Here is a 16,775-nt window from a genome sequence, read left to right as displayed (position 1 = left end):
CTATTGGGGCTTGACAACGGTCTTCTCAAGTGTTGCCACATGTATGTTTCTTCCTTTTTTTTTTTAGTTTGAATTTAAGTTTTTTTTAAGGCTTATTTTTTGCTACACTCTTTAAAACTTGACTTTAATCTCACTTTCCCCTTGTAACTCAAAAGTCGTTAGTTTACTCTCTAAAACTTAAAATTCGCTCCAATTTGACACTCTAAAACTTGATTTTGATCCCATTTTGCCCCTTGAAAATCAAAAGTCATCATTTTACTCTATGAAACTCAAAATTTGCTCCACATTTCCTTAATTCTGTTATGTGAGTTCAATTTAGGTGCACTGGGCTAATCAACTTTTTTTTTTTCTAAATTTTTTTTTCTATCTCTGCAAGTCAAGAACAGCAACCCATAAAAATTTCAATTCTTAATTTCTTCTTTTAAACTTAAATTTTTTATTGTTGAATATTAAGGCATAGTGGAGATTTTTAATCAAAATCATTGGCACATATGGCATAGTCTTATTGGGTGGTGAGTTCCACATACATTTTAGGGGGCTACCTTTGAGCTTTTAGGGGAAGAAAGAGTCCACTAGTCAAAGTAAAACGAATTTTGAATTTCAGAAAGTAAAGTTGTGACTCTTTCATTGCAGGGGCAAAGTGAAATCAAAATTAAGTTTCAAGAGGCCTATCTAAAAACAAGCCTTTTAAGCAATGTTCCCTTTAAAAATTAGAATAGTAAGTTAAAAAATATTCTCTACAATCCCTCCATCTTCCAGCAAAGAATTCGGGATCTCCATAAACTATTAATTGGCAAAAGAGCTTCGCAACTCCAGCAAGAAATCTCAGGTGGCCAAAATTTGGACACTTCCATGCCCATGACCACACTCACACCTATTAGTAGTGGCGAAGCCAAAAATTGTCGCCCGCGGGAGGGGGAGGGTGTGCAATTTAAAAGCGCAAAAAGTTCCAAAAAATGTAGACAACCAAATCCTTTTACATAATAGACAATATCAATGTCATTCATAATGTATCAATACAAACATGTTACAATTGTTGTCGGCGAAGTTTCATATCATGAAAAAGATGCATAGTAGGCTCATTATCAATAATAGCAAAAGCATATCTCTCAATGTAAACAACCAAACTATCACTTAACCATTGATCTCCTAATGATGTCCCATTTTATTACCATTGGTGTTTTGAGAATATTCACAGCAAAAAATGCTCTCTCCACCGAAGCGGTTGCAACTGGTAACACCGAACCCAATGTGAGAAGATTAGACACTAACTTGTAGTTTTCACACCTCTCGGTTTTCACCAATTCCTTTGAAAGATCACTAATTTCTTTTAATGATGAAAACTCACTATGCATCTTCATATTATGATTATAATTGTCAAAATGGAATTGAGATTGGTATAGTGTGTAAGTTAATGGTAAATAGCTGTGTAAAAGGTAACCAATATAAAATACCCTTGAACTTAACAACACTTTAACAGGATAAAGTGAAGCGAGACCAGAAAGTTGAAAATGTTAGTTTCAGGGGGCAAAGTGAGACAAAATAAGTTTCAGAGGTACATTGAGACTAAATGGCAATTTCAATTATAATATTTTATTAAGAGTGGGACAATTCATTGTATTGAAATTTATTTTTTCAATTTTCTAAAGTGAGATTCTTGTATTATCTAACAAAAACTACTCATTGTTATTCTGAAATGTAATGCATCAAACTTTGACTTCAACCACGTCATCACTATTACGGTCTTATGATATTCATTTTCAATTATAAGTCAACGATTTTAGGTGTGAGTTATGTTATGAAATTATATTATTATAGATTGTCCCATAGTGTGGCTTAGTCCAACTTCCCTGAGAAAATTTCACTCGTACATGACACATTTGCTACATGGTGTGCCATTTTACATGTTACAATATGGATGTATGAAATGATTGATATGTCACTTCTAGAGTATACTAATAAGAAATCAAATACACGTATTATATTTTGAGTAAAATGGTAACACTACCTGACGATATTTCGGACACACAAGAACAAATCTCTTGAAACTATAGTCAATTAAAGTATTGTTTCATTTTTTTCAAAATGTAAAATAAAATTTATGACGTCAACCACAATAATGACCTAAAACAGTTATAAATTTCGTAGCGTGCAAGTGCTTTAGGATTCCATTTTGAAAGGGTTATGAGCAACATATATTATAAATTAGAAATTTTATTTGAACCATATATAATTTTATTATACATTTAATTTAAATTTTAAACATGAATTGTTTTTTTTTTTTTTTTGGTCCTTTGTATAATTACCATCAAGTAAGATGAAATTAACTCTAAAACTAAAATTCATCAATAAATCCATACCAATAATCAAACTCTTACTGTCGCACAATCTTTCTTATACGTTCTATTATAACTAAAACCCTAGGACATTGTCATGGAAAAAAATAATTAAAAAAAAAAAAGACTTTTTTACGGATAGTTGGTGATTACGAAATTGGGGTTAATAAAATTTCCCATTATAAATTTTTATCCAATTGGCAGTGCAGCTTTGAAACAAAAATTAAAAAGTAAATAGCCATACAGAAAGAATATACACCCTTGTTATAGTCATTGTCATTGAGTTGTGCCTTGATCCATTAATATGCAAAGACTGTTGATGATCATTCAACCGGAAGAAGAGAATAATAAGATAACTAAACATCATTTGTCAATCAACCAATCAACAAAGTTTCCGGCTTCTAACCGTAGCGCGGGGCCCTGGGGCCCGAGGTAGATTTGTCGGCAGGAGAATTAACATGTTAATCCCTAATTAATCAGACAAATTACTTTGTTAAATCACCAATTGTTTTGGTGTTAGGTTAGGTTTCATAATTAAAAAAATTACACTAATTATACTCGCTGTCACTGACCAGCTCCACCAATCACCATTCCAATTGATCTTGATCAATATTGAAAGCAAACTTGGTGAAGTTTTTCACAAAACCTTTTATCAAGCTCAAGAGAATAATGGGAATTGGAAAATCAATTAAATTTGGATAACTTTTTGTGAAATGTTATTCATGTCGTCTAAATTGGCTCACAATCAAGTTTCAAAGTCAAAAATTCATAAGGCCGTGGCCGGTCATCAACTTTGGAGAGACCGGATCACTTGATCGGAGTTGAGCAATTTCGTAATTGGCGGTAAGCGCTTAGTTGGCTGGGGCACCCCAACCGTTTGGGTTGCTTAGGCATCATAGAGTGGTCGGCTAGTAAACTATTGTCACGACTTAGAGCAACTCCACCCATAAAAATTGCTTGAGTTATTAGACCATCTCCAAATGAGATATCAAAAATACCACATAGACTTATAACGATAACAAATGACATACCATTTACTTCAACCAAGATATCAAAGGTAATATGGAAAAGAAGGCTAAACTTACATGGACAAAAAAATGTCAAATTTGAAGCTACCTTCAAATTTTATTTTTGCTATTTTCCAAAGGCATTTCATTTGCATTATCTTAAATGTTAGCATATTTAAGTATTATTTTATTATTTTAACCAACAACAACCTAACTTTTATTATTTTTGTTTAAAAAAAAAACATAAATGAAGCAATAAATTTTGGCATGCTAGGGGGAAATAAAATATTGACAATATATCAAATTGTCAAGTCTGCCATCAAATTTAAATTTGATGTTTTAAATTTGATGTCTTCTTTGGAGAGGCTCTTAGGCTATCTAATCCCCCAAGCTCCCCAAAACCACTCTAGCCTTACCCATTCATCTGGGCTCTTGGGAAGCCTGACTCACCACACGAGTTAGAATAGCCCAACATGCTGATGTTGGAAATGTGCCCTAAAACTAATCATATGATAATACTTTACGGACATTTCACATGTTAAACAAATATAGTTTAATATAAAGGGCAAAGATTTTATTTTTTATTTTTTAAGTTGTCTCATATAAATGTTATATGCTTAAACAATAAGTCCAAAACTTTACCCATGAAATTCAAGGCTTAGTGAGTAAGGTGAACCGAGACTCAACTCAAGAACAAAGTGAGTTGAGAAATATTATACCTTTGTTGATTCCTCTTTGCATAGGCAAAGGCTAATCACCCAAGAGATAGGGCCTTCATTCTTTATTTCTTAGCTCCATGGATTTCTTAGATGAGGATGGTAGAATGGATTCTCCAAGTTCCCAAAATAGAGAACCTCTAAGTCTCCACACCAAGGAGAGCATTGATGAAGAGATGAGTGACCTAGAGGAAGTAAGACTGCTAGCTAATTTCCTCTAGGGTGGCCGGCCTCTTAGAGAGAAAAGAGAGCTTTGTGTTCTCATCTTTTCTCCAAAAGAAACCCTAAGGATGAAATGGCTATAAAGTTGCCTTTATACCACCTCACAATGAAATGGCAAACTTGCAATTAACGCAAGTTCACTACCCCTCTCTATATGGCCGGCCATTGTAGGTTATTTGGGCTTTGAAACCCTTTATGTTTTCAGGTTGTCATACAACTTGAGTTATTGGACTTAACATTCAAATCTCATTGGGCCTTGCAGCCCAAAACTAACCCGAGGTCTATAACGAACATATTTGTTTGATTAATTAACATATTAATTAATCCTAACCATAAATAATTAAACCATTTAGCTATCCTTACTCATCTCTGTTGTTTCTTCAATTTCTACCTTATTCAGTGTGCGATCCATTAAGTTCCTTTTAGTGAGACAATGGGCGATTAGAACTCTTCAAATCAATTGTGAATTAAAACTTACTTTAAATTCCCCCTTTAGTGATTACTCACCTTTAGGGTTCCCACAAACCATGAGTGACACCTAGCAGTATGTCATGGCTACCCAAGCTAATCAAAAGAGGTGGAAAACCTATTCAGTTTAGGATTACAATGCAATACAGTATGTCTTTAATACAATACTCTTGACCACATTGCTTGGTTTGATAGTTTATTCATGTCTACTATCCAATGTGATTCATTTACTTATATGATTACCTTGAATGTGATATGGAACGACTTCCTAAATCTCATTTATACTCTAGCCAGGATTCTTAATCATATCATAGAGTATTCTCCCTCAAATGGTTTTAAGGTTAGAGATTCCTTGTTGTGCATTCACTTACCGCCATGGCTAAGTGACTTAACCCCAACTATGCCATAGACACCCTCTGATGGAGTGATTTTGATATAGTCAAAGATCAAGGACCTAATCACAAGACAACTATGATGCCTCAGGTCAAAGGACTACTTTGCATTATCCCAACCATGAGTTCTCATGTGACATGAGTATGAGAACTCCTTGTTGATTGTGTTTAGTGGACTTATTCTTTATTGAGCATCTACATGCTTATCTTGGTGTCAGTCACACCAATGACACGATGCCAGTCACTCTTCCTAAGAGAAGACATCGTACATACTGATATTAACGGACTATCAATGCCAATCAGCAATCCTATGATCAGAAATGTTTAGGATATGTAAACAAAAGAGAATGGTCTCATGAATCTAACTTCTTTAGATCACATTATCCTAATTGCATATTCCTTGGACTTATTTTTTAAGCATATAACATTTATATGAGAGGGCTTAAAATAATAATCTTTGCCCTTTATATTAAACTAGATTAGTTTAACATGTGAAATGTCCGTAAAGTATCATCATATGATTGATTTTAGGGCACATTTCCAACAATCTCCCACTTGCACTAGAGCCAATCAGCTTAGTCATCAGTGATGATACCTCTTATAAATTTATTTCAAAAAAAGGCTGACTTGTAGGCCTAGACAATGGATATCCATATGCTATCCATAGAACCAACTTTGAGAATAACGACGTCACCATTATACATGATTCTCAATCATGTGGTTCAGTCTCTCATTTGAGTTTGGATCTTGATGAGACCTTGATTCCCTGGATTGAGCTATCGCCCCATTCGTGTCTTAGTGTCGACACACTAGGGACACTTTCTGGTTGGAACCTAATGGAGAGTTCATAAATGAACTTTCCCATCCAAACAACATTGTTGTATGCTTCTATATGGTGATATATTTTGCATGATGGAACGCACAAAAGTCATTACTTTTAACGTTTCTACCTAAATATCTTTTAGTCATAATAAAGTGATATCCAATTATCTTTTCTTTCGTAATAAAGAGACATCCAATGATGGATACGATATTAGATTCATAATCTGATACATTTACGTTTCCACTGCGTTACTCTAATTTTTCCTCATTCTTGAGGAATTTATCCTTTAGTATTTCTTAAATACTTAAAGACTCACTTGACAGTTGTCATGGTTCTGATCTTGGGCTTACCCTGATATCATCTTGTACCAATCTTGGCACAACTCATATCAACGTATTTCATATAGTATGAAATACGTAAATCACCCTTCAGTGTATGCATAAAGGATTCTATTTATGCATTATGCTTCTTTGGGAGTCAAAAGGGTACATTCCCTTTTAGAAGAGCAATTTCCCAATTTGATTGGAATTGTCATTTCATTTGAAGTTTATCATTTGAAAAACTTCCTACATCTATTGTCTATCAATGAGGATTGAGATAATCCAATTATATCTTGAAATCTATCATTATAGATTTCCATCCCCTGTAAATAGACTATGTCTTCCATATACATTCTATCATTATAGAATGTTTAAAGTCATAACCTTAACGAAGAAGAATTCCTTTCATTTCCAAAATTAATATATCATATATATGTTAAATTTTAGGAACATGATTAACTCCCACTAATCTTTTGTAAAGCTAGTAAACAAAAGATTCATTTACAACTTTATGAGAAATCAAGCGATTTGATCTTTCTCTCATAAGACGCTTATAGCTCCCAATAGCTTACTAAGATTCATGATGGATGGATCTCTACAACTTACACGTCTTGTGATTCCTAATTTTAGACATATATTATCAAGACTATCTTGATAATGATTACAGAAACCCATATTGTGTCCAAACATTGAATCACCATTTAGTTGTAGCTAGCAATCTTCGAATTAATTGAAATCAAGACTACATCAAAGATGGTTTCTTCCAAGTCAACCAATATTGTTGATTATAGTCACCTTAAGCTACCAATTAGCTATGAAGGTTTCACTATTTCGGGTCAAATGGTACTATACCATTTCCTTTGAGTGTATGTCATATATACACTCAATGTAGTTACAAGGATTTTCATTCTTATTTCTTACGAATTAAGAGGTGCAACTCTTATGACATAGTTATAAAGTTCAAACCATTCAACTGAGATGGTTTATTAATCCTTCTCGACTACCTTGGAGCTAGTGGTGTAGGAACTAGGTTGTTATATTTGTTGATTATCATCTTGTCTCTCAAAGAACACGATAACCATGGATAACCGTCCGAATGGGGCGGATTTGGGTATGAACATCCGGGTAATTTTTAGATAAGGGAAAAAAACCGATATTATTTGATTACTGTTTTGGATATGGTTATAAGGTCTTAGATCCATCTTCATCCTCGTATTAGCTCCGATAATATATATATATATATAAATGTATATCCACAAGTATTGAAATTATTTGATAATTTGTTTCGTCTTTTTTCCTTATTCGCTTCTGTATTTGTTTTTGTCATCCCTTTCTGTTTTTCATGCGACCAATTTGCCTTAATTTGCTATTATATTTGGCTTATCATGAACATCTCCAAAATTTATTGTTGTGGTTTTGAAGATTTGGATGTGGATATTAAGTAATATAATTATTATCTATTAAAATATAATGTGTCAGTTGAACAAATAATTTTTTTTTTGCATAAACATACAAGGCTATACTCGTTAACCGATGAGGAATCCGTTATCCGATGAGTATGGTTATGGATAATCCCCGATGGTTAATTTGTAGTTATGAATATTTAATTTTTGTTGTTATAAGGATTGGATATGGCATTTCGTCCCCAACCCGAACCGTTGCCATCCAAAAACATGAATCTCAGACAATCAATTCGAGTTCATGTCAAGGCATCCACTATGGAGGCAAAATATGTCTTACAGAGATCGATAGCTTGATATAAAGATATGCAAAAGGATTTGCACATGGTCTTTATAGACCTAGAATACGAGTTTGATATGGTCCTAAGAGAAATTCTTTGAAGGATTCTGGAGAAGAAAGGAGTACGAGTAGCATTATTCAAACAATAAAGGATATGTATGATAGAGCAAGACTCAACTATAAATTCTTACCTTTTTTCATTGGTAATGGATGAGTTAACGGTGTTTGCTTTTCGAAGAGGATTTAGTGTTGATAGATAAAAAGCGGGATAGAGTAAATGCAAAGTTTAACCTTTGGCGGGAAGTGTTGGAATCTAAATGCTTCGCCTATGTAGGTCAAAAATAGAGTTTATGGAGTACAAGTTCAGTGGGATGAGGTCCAAATGAGATTGGGGTGAGGATTAGAGATCAGGAAGTATAAAAAAGTGAGCGCTTTCATTATCTTGGATCTATCTTGCAAAAGAACGGGGAATTGGATAAAGATCTAAACCACAAAATACAAGTTGGATGAAGTGTAAGAGTGCATAGGGTGTATTGCACAATCATCGTATGACACTAAAGGTCAAGGAAATTTTTATCGTATGGCAATAAGGCTTACAATACTTTATTGCACAGAATGTTGATCGGTCAGGCGTAATATTTCGTTAGATTGTGGGCATACGAGAATTACAAAATTGAGAACGAGATCCGAAGTAAAGTACCAGTGGCCGCATTTGAAGATAAGATGAAAGAAAGTAGGTTAAGGTTGTTTGGACATATGAAACAATGACTCACATATGCTTCGGTGAGAAAAAGTGATTATGTAATAGAACCTTAGGGTGAAAAGGGTAGAGGAAAACTTGGAAATAGACTTTAGAGCAACTTCAACCAACTAAGGCAATTATTTCCTCGACTATTGAGTAAAGGCAATTACTGTCTTGGTGAACAGTAACTCACCAAGTGCATCTCCACACCGTAAAATAAATTGTCCGGGCTATTGACCAAAGGCAATTACTGCCTTAGCAAATAGTAATTGGCTGAGTGCCTCTCCACCCCATAAGAAATTGCCCGGGCAATTGACTTCAACTGGTTAAGTGCTTCTCCACCCCATATTGTGCCACATGGGCCATAATAGTTAATTACTATTTTTTTTCTTCAGATTTTTCTTTGTTTAAAAAGAAAACATTTTTGTTGAAAAATATGAACAGTAGGATAGAATGACTGAGCCATGAGAGCATTTGCAGCGCGAGCCCTATCGCTACATGGTTGATCAGTCCACTTGCGCTCATGAGCGCTTGAAGCCCACACGCCTAGCGCAAAAAAAATTAAAACGTGGATGATGTCACCTTGTTATCACACTACCTTAGGCGCCGAGTTGGGTGATTTGTCCCGATCGAGCAGTCATGCCTTCTCCTTTTTATTGTAGTTCGACTTATTTGGCATTGGTTGGAGCTCATTTTGTTGGTTTATGTTGGTTGAATCACCCGATCCCCCTAGCAGTTAGGACGGAAGAACTTGCTTTTAAGAAGAAAAAAAAACATGAGTACTTGAAGCTAACAAAAAATTTGACACAAAATTGAGTATAAGTGACATTTAAAATTTATACAACTGATTCTACTTAATATAAGATTTTATTGTTGTTATACTGTTTAGATCGCCACTCAAAATCCCTACCGAGAACCAACGCTCATTCGGCATATGTATTCTCCCGACGGTCCATCGTCAAAGTAAAATAGTCCAGACGAGACCAGCAGCCCTGTTAAATAATCCTGGGCTTTTGTCGGCTCATGCTAATTATCTTTCCCAAATTCGAACAAACAAAACCAAAAGCTGTAATAATTCCAACCAAATTAACAAAAATTAAAAATTAAAAAAAATCGAAAGTTGTAACATTAGTACTCAGACTCGGAGTCACCACCACAAACCAAATCAGAGCGATCATGAAGACGGTGGTCGGCAACCTCTGCTCACCGTTTCTTCCGAGTCAACTCGGTAATTCGAGGCCTTGTCTTCTACAGCTCAGGACTTCTGCCGCTTCACCGGTTTTCAAGCGCTCTTTCGCGGCGGCAATCAAAGTTCGAGCTGCTGCTTACTCCGCCGGCGTCGGAGTCGAGCCAACCGTACGTTGCATTTAGCTTGTTTTCTTGCTTTATTTCATCATTTCAATTAATCGAATCAGTTCATGGAATAGAAAATTGAAAACCCAATTGTAGTTTTGTCTGTTTGGTTGCCGAGAAACGGTAGGAAAGAGGAAAAGTTTACAGCTTTTATTTTCCTGGTACTATATTGCCTTCAGTAAGTGTTAAAAATCTTTTGAAAAGCCTTAATTTTGATTGAGTTAATGTTTATGTTTGAGATTACGGTTTGAAATTGTTTACTTCATAAACAATAGGAACCAGTTGTGGTGCAAAATGATGGCATCAGCACCAAGAACATTTTAGCTTGTCCGATATGCTACGATCCATTTTCCAGTTCCGGTGATCCGGGCTTATCTGTGTAAGCTATATTTATAATTTCTTGAGGTTGCATTGTATATTTTTGATTCACTTTTCGTTCATTTTGGGAGTGGCATGCTTTTGCAGTGAGTCTGTTTCTGGGTCTAGTTTTCAATGTAGGACTTGTAAGAAGACTTACTTTGGCAACGAAACACATATTGACCTGACAACAGCAAGTGGCGCCAAGGACTATGGGGAATCAAAGCCCATTTCCACAGAAATGTTTAGGTATTGAAATTGTATTTAGCTTCAATTGTACAAATCATATGGTTTTGCAATGACTTTTAAATGGGGATGGTGAATAAACATGGCCGAAGTAGAGTCGGACCTGAATCCTTTTAGTTTCTCCATCTCTTGGAATATATCTCGCATAGGAATAACAAAATGAGGCTCTAGTTATGGGCTTACTGTGCAGAATAACATCTGATGTTTAGTCTATTGATCTTTTACGGCTTGATTTGGTACATATGTTCGGAGATCATGTATCTTCTTTGACTCTTATTATGTGAATGAGATTCTTTCTGTTCTCATAGACCCGTTGTGGTCAATTTTATTCTCTCTGGCATAGATGGGGCATGAACCTAGTTGAACTGATTGCATCTACCACATTACAATTTTCAAAGCATTACCAATAGTACTTCCTAATACCTCATGAATATGTTGAAACTATGCATCTCTATATGGTGATTAGTGACTTTTTGTTGCATCAGGACTCCATTGGTATCGTACCTCTATGAGAGGGGCTGGCGTCAAAGCTTTACTGTATGGGGTGGATTTCCTGGCCCAGAGAAAGAGGTAACATGATTAGTTACTTTATTTCAGATTTTTTCATCTTAATGGAGTATCAAATGTCCTTTCTAAATTTCAAAATAGAGTATTTGATAGGTTGCGTTGTAACTCATACGGTCATACAACCTTTAGAAAGTTATGAAGTGTGCCAACGGACAATATTTCATACAATATTGGAGTTTTGGACAGGGAATGACATAGTCCATTTTGTTTGGTTACATATGATTATGAAGTGAAAATCAATTTTCTATTGAAGTATTTTGTTTCGGGCCTAAGTTAGGTTATTATTTACTTAAACTAAGAAGCTCCACCGCCAATGACCGCCAGTTAATGTTTCTCTTGAAAAGATAAGAAAGGGTAGAAAAAGTGCTTTATTCTGATAACGGCATCGAAAAACAGATAAAATCATTGTGTTACAATGTAGTTTGAAAAACTGAAAAAAAAAGTCATATTTTACCAGTGTGTACTCATTTGTCTTGCCAAAGGAGGTTGTTGAGTTGCTAACCGTGGCATAGTTTTGACTGCAGTTTGAGTTGATTAAGGATTTCTTAAAGCCAGTCTTGGGTGGTGGAAATGTCATTGATGCAAGTTGCGGGAGTGGGATGTTTTCTAGACTTTTCGCTAAGAGCGGATTGTTTTCTCTTGTTGTTGCTTTGGACTACTCAGAGAACATGTTGAAGGAGTGCTATGGATTCATTCAGCAGGAGGAGAACCTTCCCAAAGAGTACAGAACCTTGAAATTTTCATTCAAATTTAGATGATAAAGCTCAAAGTTTAAAATACCATCCGGTTTGAACTTCTTAGGGATGTTTCAGAAATTTTGTTATCAATTTTGGTTTTTGCCTGATTAAGTTTGTTTTTTTTATTAGGAACATGATCCTGGTCAGAGCTGATATTTCTAGGCTTCCCTTTGCTACTAGTTCTGTTGATGCAGTGCATGCTGGTGCTGCCATACACTGTTGGCCTTCACCATCATCAGCTGTAAGTATATATGTGTGTGTGTGTGTGTGTGTGTGGTGTTAGAGGTAACTGTGCTGCTTGTTTTGACTACCTGTAAGGCACAAATCTTAACATTTTAGCAGCGGTGAAAAGTATTTACATGTCCTTGATGCTAATAAATTTGTTTCTAATAAGTTAATGAAACATTTTGCATTTTGGGCACATTCAACAACATACCTTTAAGATTTCTTAAAGAAAAATAAGAAAATAGCCAGCCTTGCTTTGGAGGACAAAACTTAGTATGCGTTGCTGATACTGGTAGAGAATTTGTTAGTAATTTCATATTCCTCCATTCCACGCTGGTTTACTAGTTATTTCCAAATTGGCATGGATTAATTATAAATGTGCTTATGTTAGTGCAGATATAATATTATCTGGTAGAAGCAAATGTGTTTTCTCCCCAGTTTTCCAGTTTTAGTTTAACCTGGTAGTTTCTCCTGAGTAATTTGGTAGCTGTGGTTTTGAAGGTTGCTGAAATTAGTCGAGTCCTGCGACCTGGCGGCATGTTTGTTGCAACTACTTTCATATGGGACGGGCCTTTTTCACTCATCCCATTTGAAAGGAACATAGCACAGGTACATCTGTTCCACTCCAAAGTTTCATTGTTGCAGATTCGGGATTCCGCTGAATGTGTGTTATGTAGTGAATGGTTTGGAATTACGACTCTATTTTATCTCACTCTCACTGGATGTTCATTTGATGCCCTTTGTTTCGTAGATAACAAAGCAAATGTCGGGCAACCAACTCTTCACGTCAGAAAGTGAATTAGAAGACATCTGCCTAGCATGTGGACTGGTAGGTTTTACCAAAGTGAGGAATAGGCGTTTTGTGATGATTTCTGCCACGAAACCCATTTAATTAATTACAGTATTCTTGTGCCACAAGCAATCGCCCCTGCTTTGTATAGGGTTGGTTTGGGAGTAAGCATTCGAATTTGTTCCTATGTAAAGAAACATACATATGTCATGATTCACTACGAATGATTGTGTTTCATCTCATTATCAATTTGTTGTATCACATACGCAAAAATTGACGTGGTATGACCGTTTTATCCAAATATTTCTTTCGAGAAAGTATGCGGTTACAATGGAAAGAAAGCTAACAAAGAAAACAAGAACTATTCTGTTGTCAAACTCAGGCAGTTGGTTAGTATCAATGACTCCTTTCTCTAGCTCATTTTCCGGTCGGACGTCAAAACAGGACGGGTACCATTCTTCTGTACATTTTATAGTATTTGGATGTGCATGAATGAAGTTGTAGTGTTCAGTGAGATTGCGGTTTGATTACTCCGGGCTCAAATTGGCAAACGTTAACTGGCGGTACAGCAGTGTCTGTTCATCAGTATCGGAACCAGCGGCATCCTCACCCTCATACTCCACTTCAATGACAGTTTCATCATTCACATACAGCTCTTCCGACTCTGGAAACCGAGCACGTGAATATTCTTCTCCAGCAGGCGAATCTTCTAATTCTATTTGTTGCATCTCTGCTTCTATTAAAACCTCCATCCGAGCGCGCTCCCTATCTCTTGGGTAGGTACAGTATAGGAATGAGTAGATGACACAACAGAGAGCCATTGGAATTCCTATTGCTGTGTATAGTGCTTTTGCCAACGACAAAGCATTCCCCCTGTCCGTGGTAATCTCTTCAGATGCACTGGACCCTTGACGAACTGGCTTATAACCATACATGTGTTGAGCCAATATCCCAACTACTGGAGGAGCGAATGATGAGAGTATAGACTCGAAAGACCTGTCCAAAGCATATACATTTGTTCGCGATCTCTCAGGAACTATCTCCGCAAAAATCGGACTGCACGGACCATGACATCAAATTTAACACATTAGTCATTTCAATTTACTTTCTGCAAAAGAGTAAGGGACATTAAAGACAGACAGAACTACGAAATATAAATCTAATCTAATTGTCAAAGAGAAATTTCAAATACTTACTTGTTTGTAGCTGGAGCATTCCATGAAATAAAGAATCCCATGAAGAACAACATGAAACCATGGATGATAGGCGTAGATGGATCCACAGGTAATGCAAGCAGAAGAATTGCTGCAAGAGGAATGGCAGATGCGGAGCTTATTTGTGCTAGTATAATCCTTCCTGCGTTTGGAAGACGTGTGGAAAGGATATCTCCCATTTTACCCCCAAACAAGCCACCAAGGGAACTTCCAATCACGAACAAGGCGATGAGGAAAGCGGATTTCCCATGAGAGAAGCCAGTAAGTTCCAACCACATGGGTGCAAATGACAATGCTGACCAGGGAAATGAACCAGTAACGCCCTGCGCCACAATAATCTGGAAAGAAGGAATTTTAATAACCGACCTTGCTTCAAGGGCCAGTTCCTTCACTTGTGACCACAAGGAACTACTGGAATTCTGACTGCTATCTTTTGTTTCGCCGTCTGGAAAGTGTGGGTCAGTAGCATACAGACGGACTAAAACACCAACTAAAACACTAATTAATCCAACAAGGTGAAAGGAAATTCTCCATCCAGGGATGCCCATGACTGTTATTGGAGCTATCAATATCGAACAAAGGCCACCAATTATCGAACCAACATTGCCTGTTAGTTGAAGCCATCCAAAAGCCATACCGCGGTTGTTGTCATCAGTTGAGTCAGCTACAAGGGACTGCATAGCCGGAGCAACTAGAGCAAGGCCAATCCCATTCAAAGCTCTGGATATAGCCACCTGATCAATAAAAGCTGAAGGACTTCAAAGCGGATATAACAAGCTGGAATTGCGCTCAACTTAATGATACTTCTGTCCTTTTGTTTTGATAACTTCAGTAAATAACTCCCTTTCTAATCGATTAAGTTCAAATACATGCTTTGTAAAATGACAATTATAATAAATTAACTTGGCAAAGCCCTATTTCATAACAAACACTTTACTTTTCTATCTTCTGTGACAAGATTTTATACCGATGTAACTTATTCTCATGCATGACCTTTGGGCTGTTCTTTTCTGATTTGATAAGTAACGAATAAGAGGCGGGATAGAAGTGAAACTGTCAATATCGGTTGTGCATGACAATAAGGAAGCAACACTTTGGGTATCATTTTAACAAAAAAAATATAAACTTTACCAACGAATCCTCTTTTATCATGTCAATATATCCAAAATCTGAGCCAAAGAATCAAGCTTCCACCAAATTTTAAACTCCTCTTGGGGTCAACTTATGTGTTCATTTCTATAAGGCTTTTACTTGTTTCACAAGAAACAATTTTTGATTGCACATCTATATATTTGAGTTACTCAAGAACACAAGCATTGCATCTGAGTTCAACTACTGAAACCATACCTATATATTTGAGTTACTCAGAGAACACATGCATTGCATACGAGTTCAATTATTGATACCATAATTTCTATGAAAAGACCAAAATCACCAAATCTCACTGTCTCTGCTAGAACGGCCAAATATGTCCGTTAAGTGAAATTCATCCACCACAACTACTCAATCACACACAAACCAAGATTTAAATCACCTACTTGCGTAGGTACTGTAAACCATTCATTTAGCTAGAAACCGAAGCAACAAGCAACCATTATGTTTAAATTCCTTTTGCTTGCCTCCCTAAGCTTTTCAAGCAGTTCTTCACTTATAACTAACACAGAAATATAATAGAAGTTGACACAAAACATCCCCAAACTCTTTGCTCCAAGTTCGATTATTCGATCATACTAGTATCTCATGCATTTATATACTCTCTCAACAGTTCTTCTAAATTCGAAAAAAAAAAGAGCCCATTACTACTATAAATAGCAATCCAAGTCTAATCTTCAACAGTCACATCAAACCACCATTACTGGAAAACCCAATCCACAACTTCACAAATTGAAATCACAATCGGCAGCTGCGACCCAATAAAGACACTAACTTTCTGTTTGGCAACCGAGAAAATTTCAGAAACAAAACAAAACCCAAGACGGGGGATGCCAAACAGAACCAATTCTGTCCAAGTTACCTCGGTGAAAGTGGAGGAAAACGCGACGAGAAAAGTAGCCGCGGCCCAGAGGAAGGCGCCGAAGGCAATGACGTGGGCACGGTTGTGGCGCACGGCCAGGTATGCCGCAATTGGGTAGCAAGCGGACTGCACAATGGACCGGAAAAGAGTGAGCGAGCCAAGCCCTGTCGGGTCGGTGTGGAGAGCCGCGCCAACCTCCTTGTAGACGCCGGGAAGCAACGACTCGTCGGCTCGCTCCATGATACCGGCCAAGTTGACCAGCACCAGAGTCAAAGCCTCCGCCTTCATTTTCCGATTTCCTTTGGATCACTTGGATATTAATTTTTCTTGGTTTTGGAAATAAATTCGCAGAAATTCAGAGAAAAATGGTGAGAACTGAAGTTGATGTTTTACATTTCGGAGTTTTGTGAGAAGGGCAGGAGACGACCGATGGACAAGTCCACGGCTTGACATTGCGGCAAGAGGGTGACTGACACGTTGCAGGGTTTGTAAGGGAGATTAAGCTT

General features: G+C 36.6%; 2 protein-coding genes across 3 annotated transcripts; one reads left to right on the top strand and one right to left on the bottom strand.

Annotated features, from left to right (window-relative positions):
* The first annotated feature begins 9,725 nt into the window (after positions 1-9,725).
* Positions 9,726-13,358, top strand: LOC103962204 (uncharacterized methyltransferase At1g78140, chloroplastic). 2 transcript variants are annotated; one of them, XM_048581319.1, is made up of 8 exons: positions 9,726-10,122; positions 10,395-10,498; positions 10,606-10,725; positions 11,208-11,292; positions 11,814-12,010; positions 12,156-12,267; positions 12,753-12,860; positions 13,003-13,358. In XM_048581319.1, the coding sequence occupies exons 1-8, from the start codon at positions 9,943-9,945 to the stop codon at positions 13,141-13,143; spliced, it is 1,047 nt and encodes a 348-aa protein (XP_048437276.1). In that variant the 5' UTR covers positions 9,726-9,942; the 3' UTR covers positions 13,144-13,358. The 2 variants fall into 2 exon arrangements, with proteins under 2 accessions (XP_048437276.1, XP_048437275.1); XM_048581318.1 differs by having other exon boundaries at positions 9,729-10,122; positions 10,585-10,725.
* On the bottom strand, positions 13,255-16,775 carry LOC103962202. Its single transcript, XM_048581317.1, has 3 exons — positions 16,270-16,775; positions 14,238-14,989; positions 13,255-14,097 (listed from the first exon to the last, which is right to left on the bottom strand). Exons 1-3 carry the CDS (start codon positions 16,555-16,557, stop codon positions 13,569-13,571), a joined length of 1,569 nt encoding a protein of 522 aa, XP_048437274.1. The 5' UTR covers positions 16,558-16,775; the 3' UTR covers positions 13,255-13,568.

Source organism: the organism of the source record quoted next, unplaced genomic scaffold, assembly GCF_019419815.1.
Source record: "Pyrus x bretschneideri cultivar Hongxiangsu unplaced genomic scaffold, Pyrus_bretschneideri_v1 Contig17, whole genome shotgun sequence".
Taxonomy (NCBI): Eukaryota; Viridiplantae; Streptophyta; class Magnoliopsida; order Rosales; family Rosaceae; genus Pyrus; species Pyrus x bretschneideri.
The sequence above is the reverse complement of the archived record's forward strand: the minus strand, read 5'-3'. Positions and strand labels throughout refer to the sequence as shown.

What these genes read in the sequence shown, in the direction of transcription:
- LOC103962204 (XM_048581318.1), top strand. Translation starts at nt 9,943, where the DNA reads ATGAAGACGGTGGTCGGCAACCTCTGCTCACCGTTTCTTCCGAGTCAA. An exon ending in ATTTCCACAGAAATGTTTAG is followed by an intron (nt 10,726 to 11,207) that starts GTATTGAAATTG and finishes TTGTTGCATCAG; the next exon opens with GACTCCATTGGTATCGTACC. An exon ending in TTGAAAGGAACATAGCACAG is followed by an intron (nt 12,861 to 13,002) that starts GTACATCTGTTC and finishes TTTGTTTCGTAG; the next exon opens with ATAACAAAGCAAATGTCGGG.
- LOC103962202 (XM_048581317.1), bottom strand. Translation starts at nt 16,557, where the DNA reads ATGAAGGCGGAGGCTTTGACTCTGGTGCTGGTCAACTTGGCCGGTATC. An exon ending in TTTCCTCCACTTTCACCGAG is followed by an intron (nt 14,990 to 16,269) that starts GTAACTTGGACA and finishes TTTATTGATCAG; the next exon opens with GTGGCTATATCCAGAGCTTT. An exon ending in AATGCTCCAGCTACAAACAA is followed by an intron (nt 14,098 to 14,237) that starts GTAAGTATTTGA and finishes TGGTCCGTGCAG; the next exon opens with TCCGATTTTTGCGGAGATAG.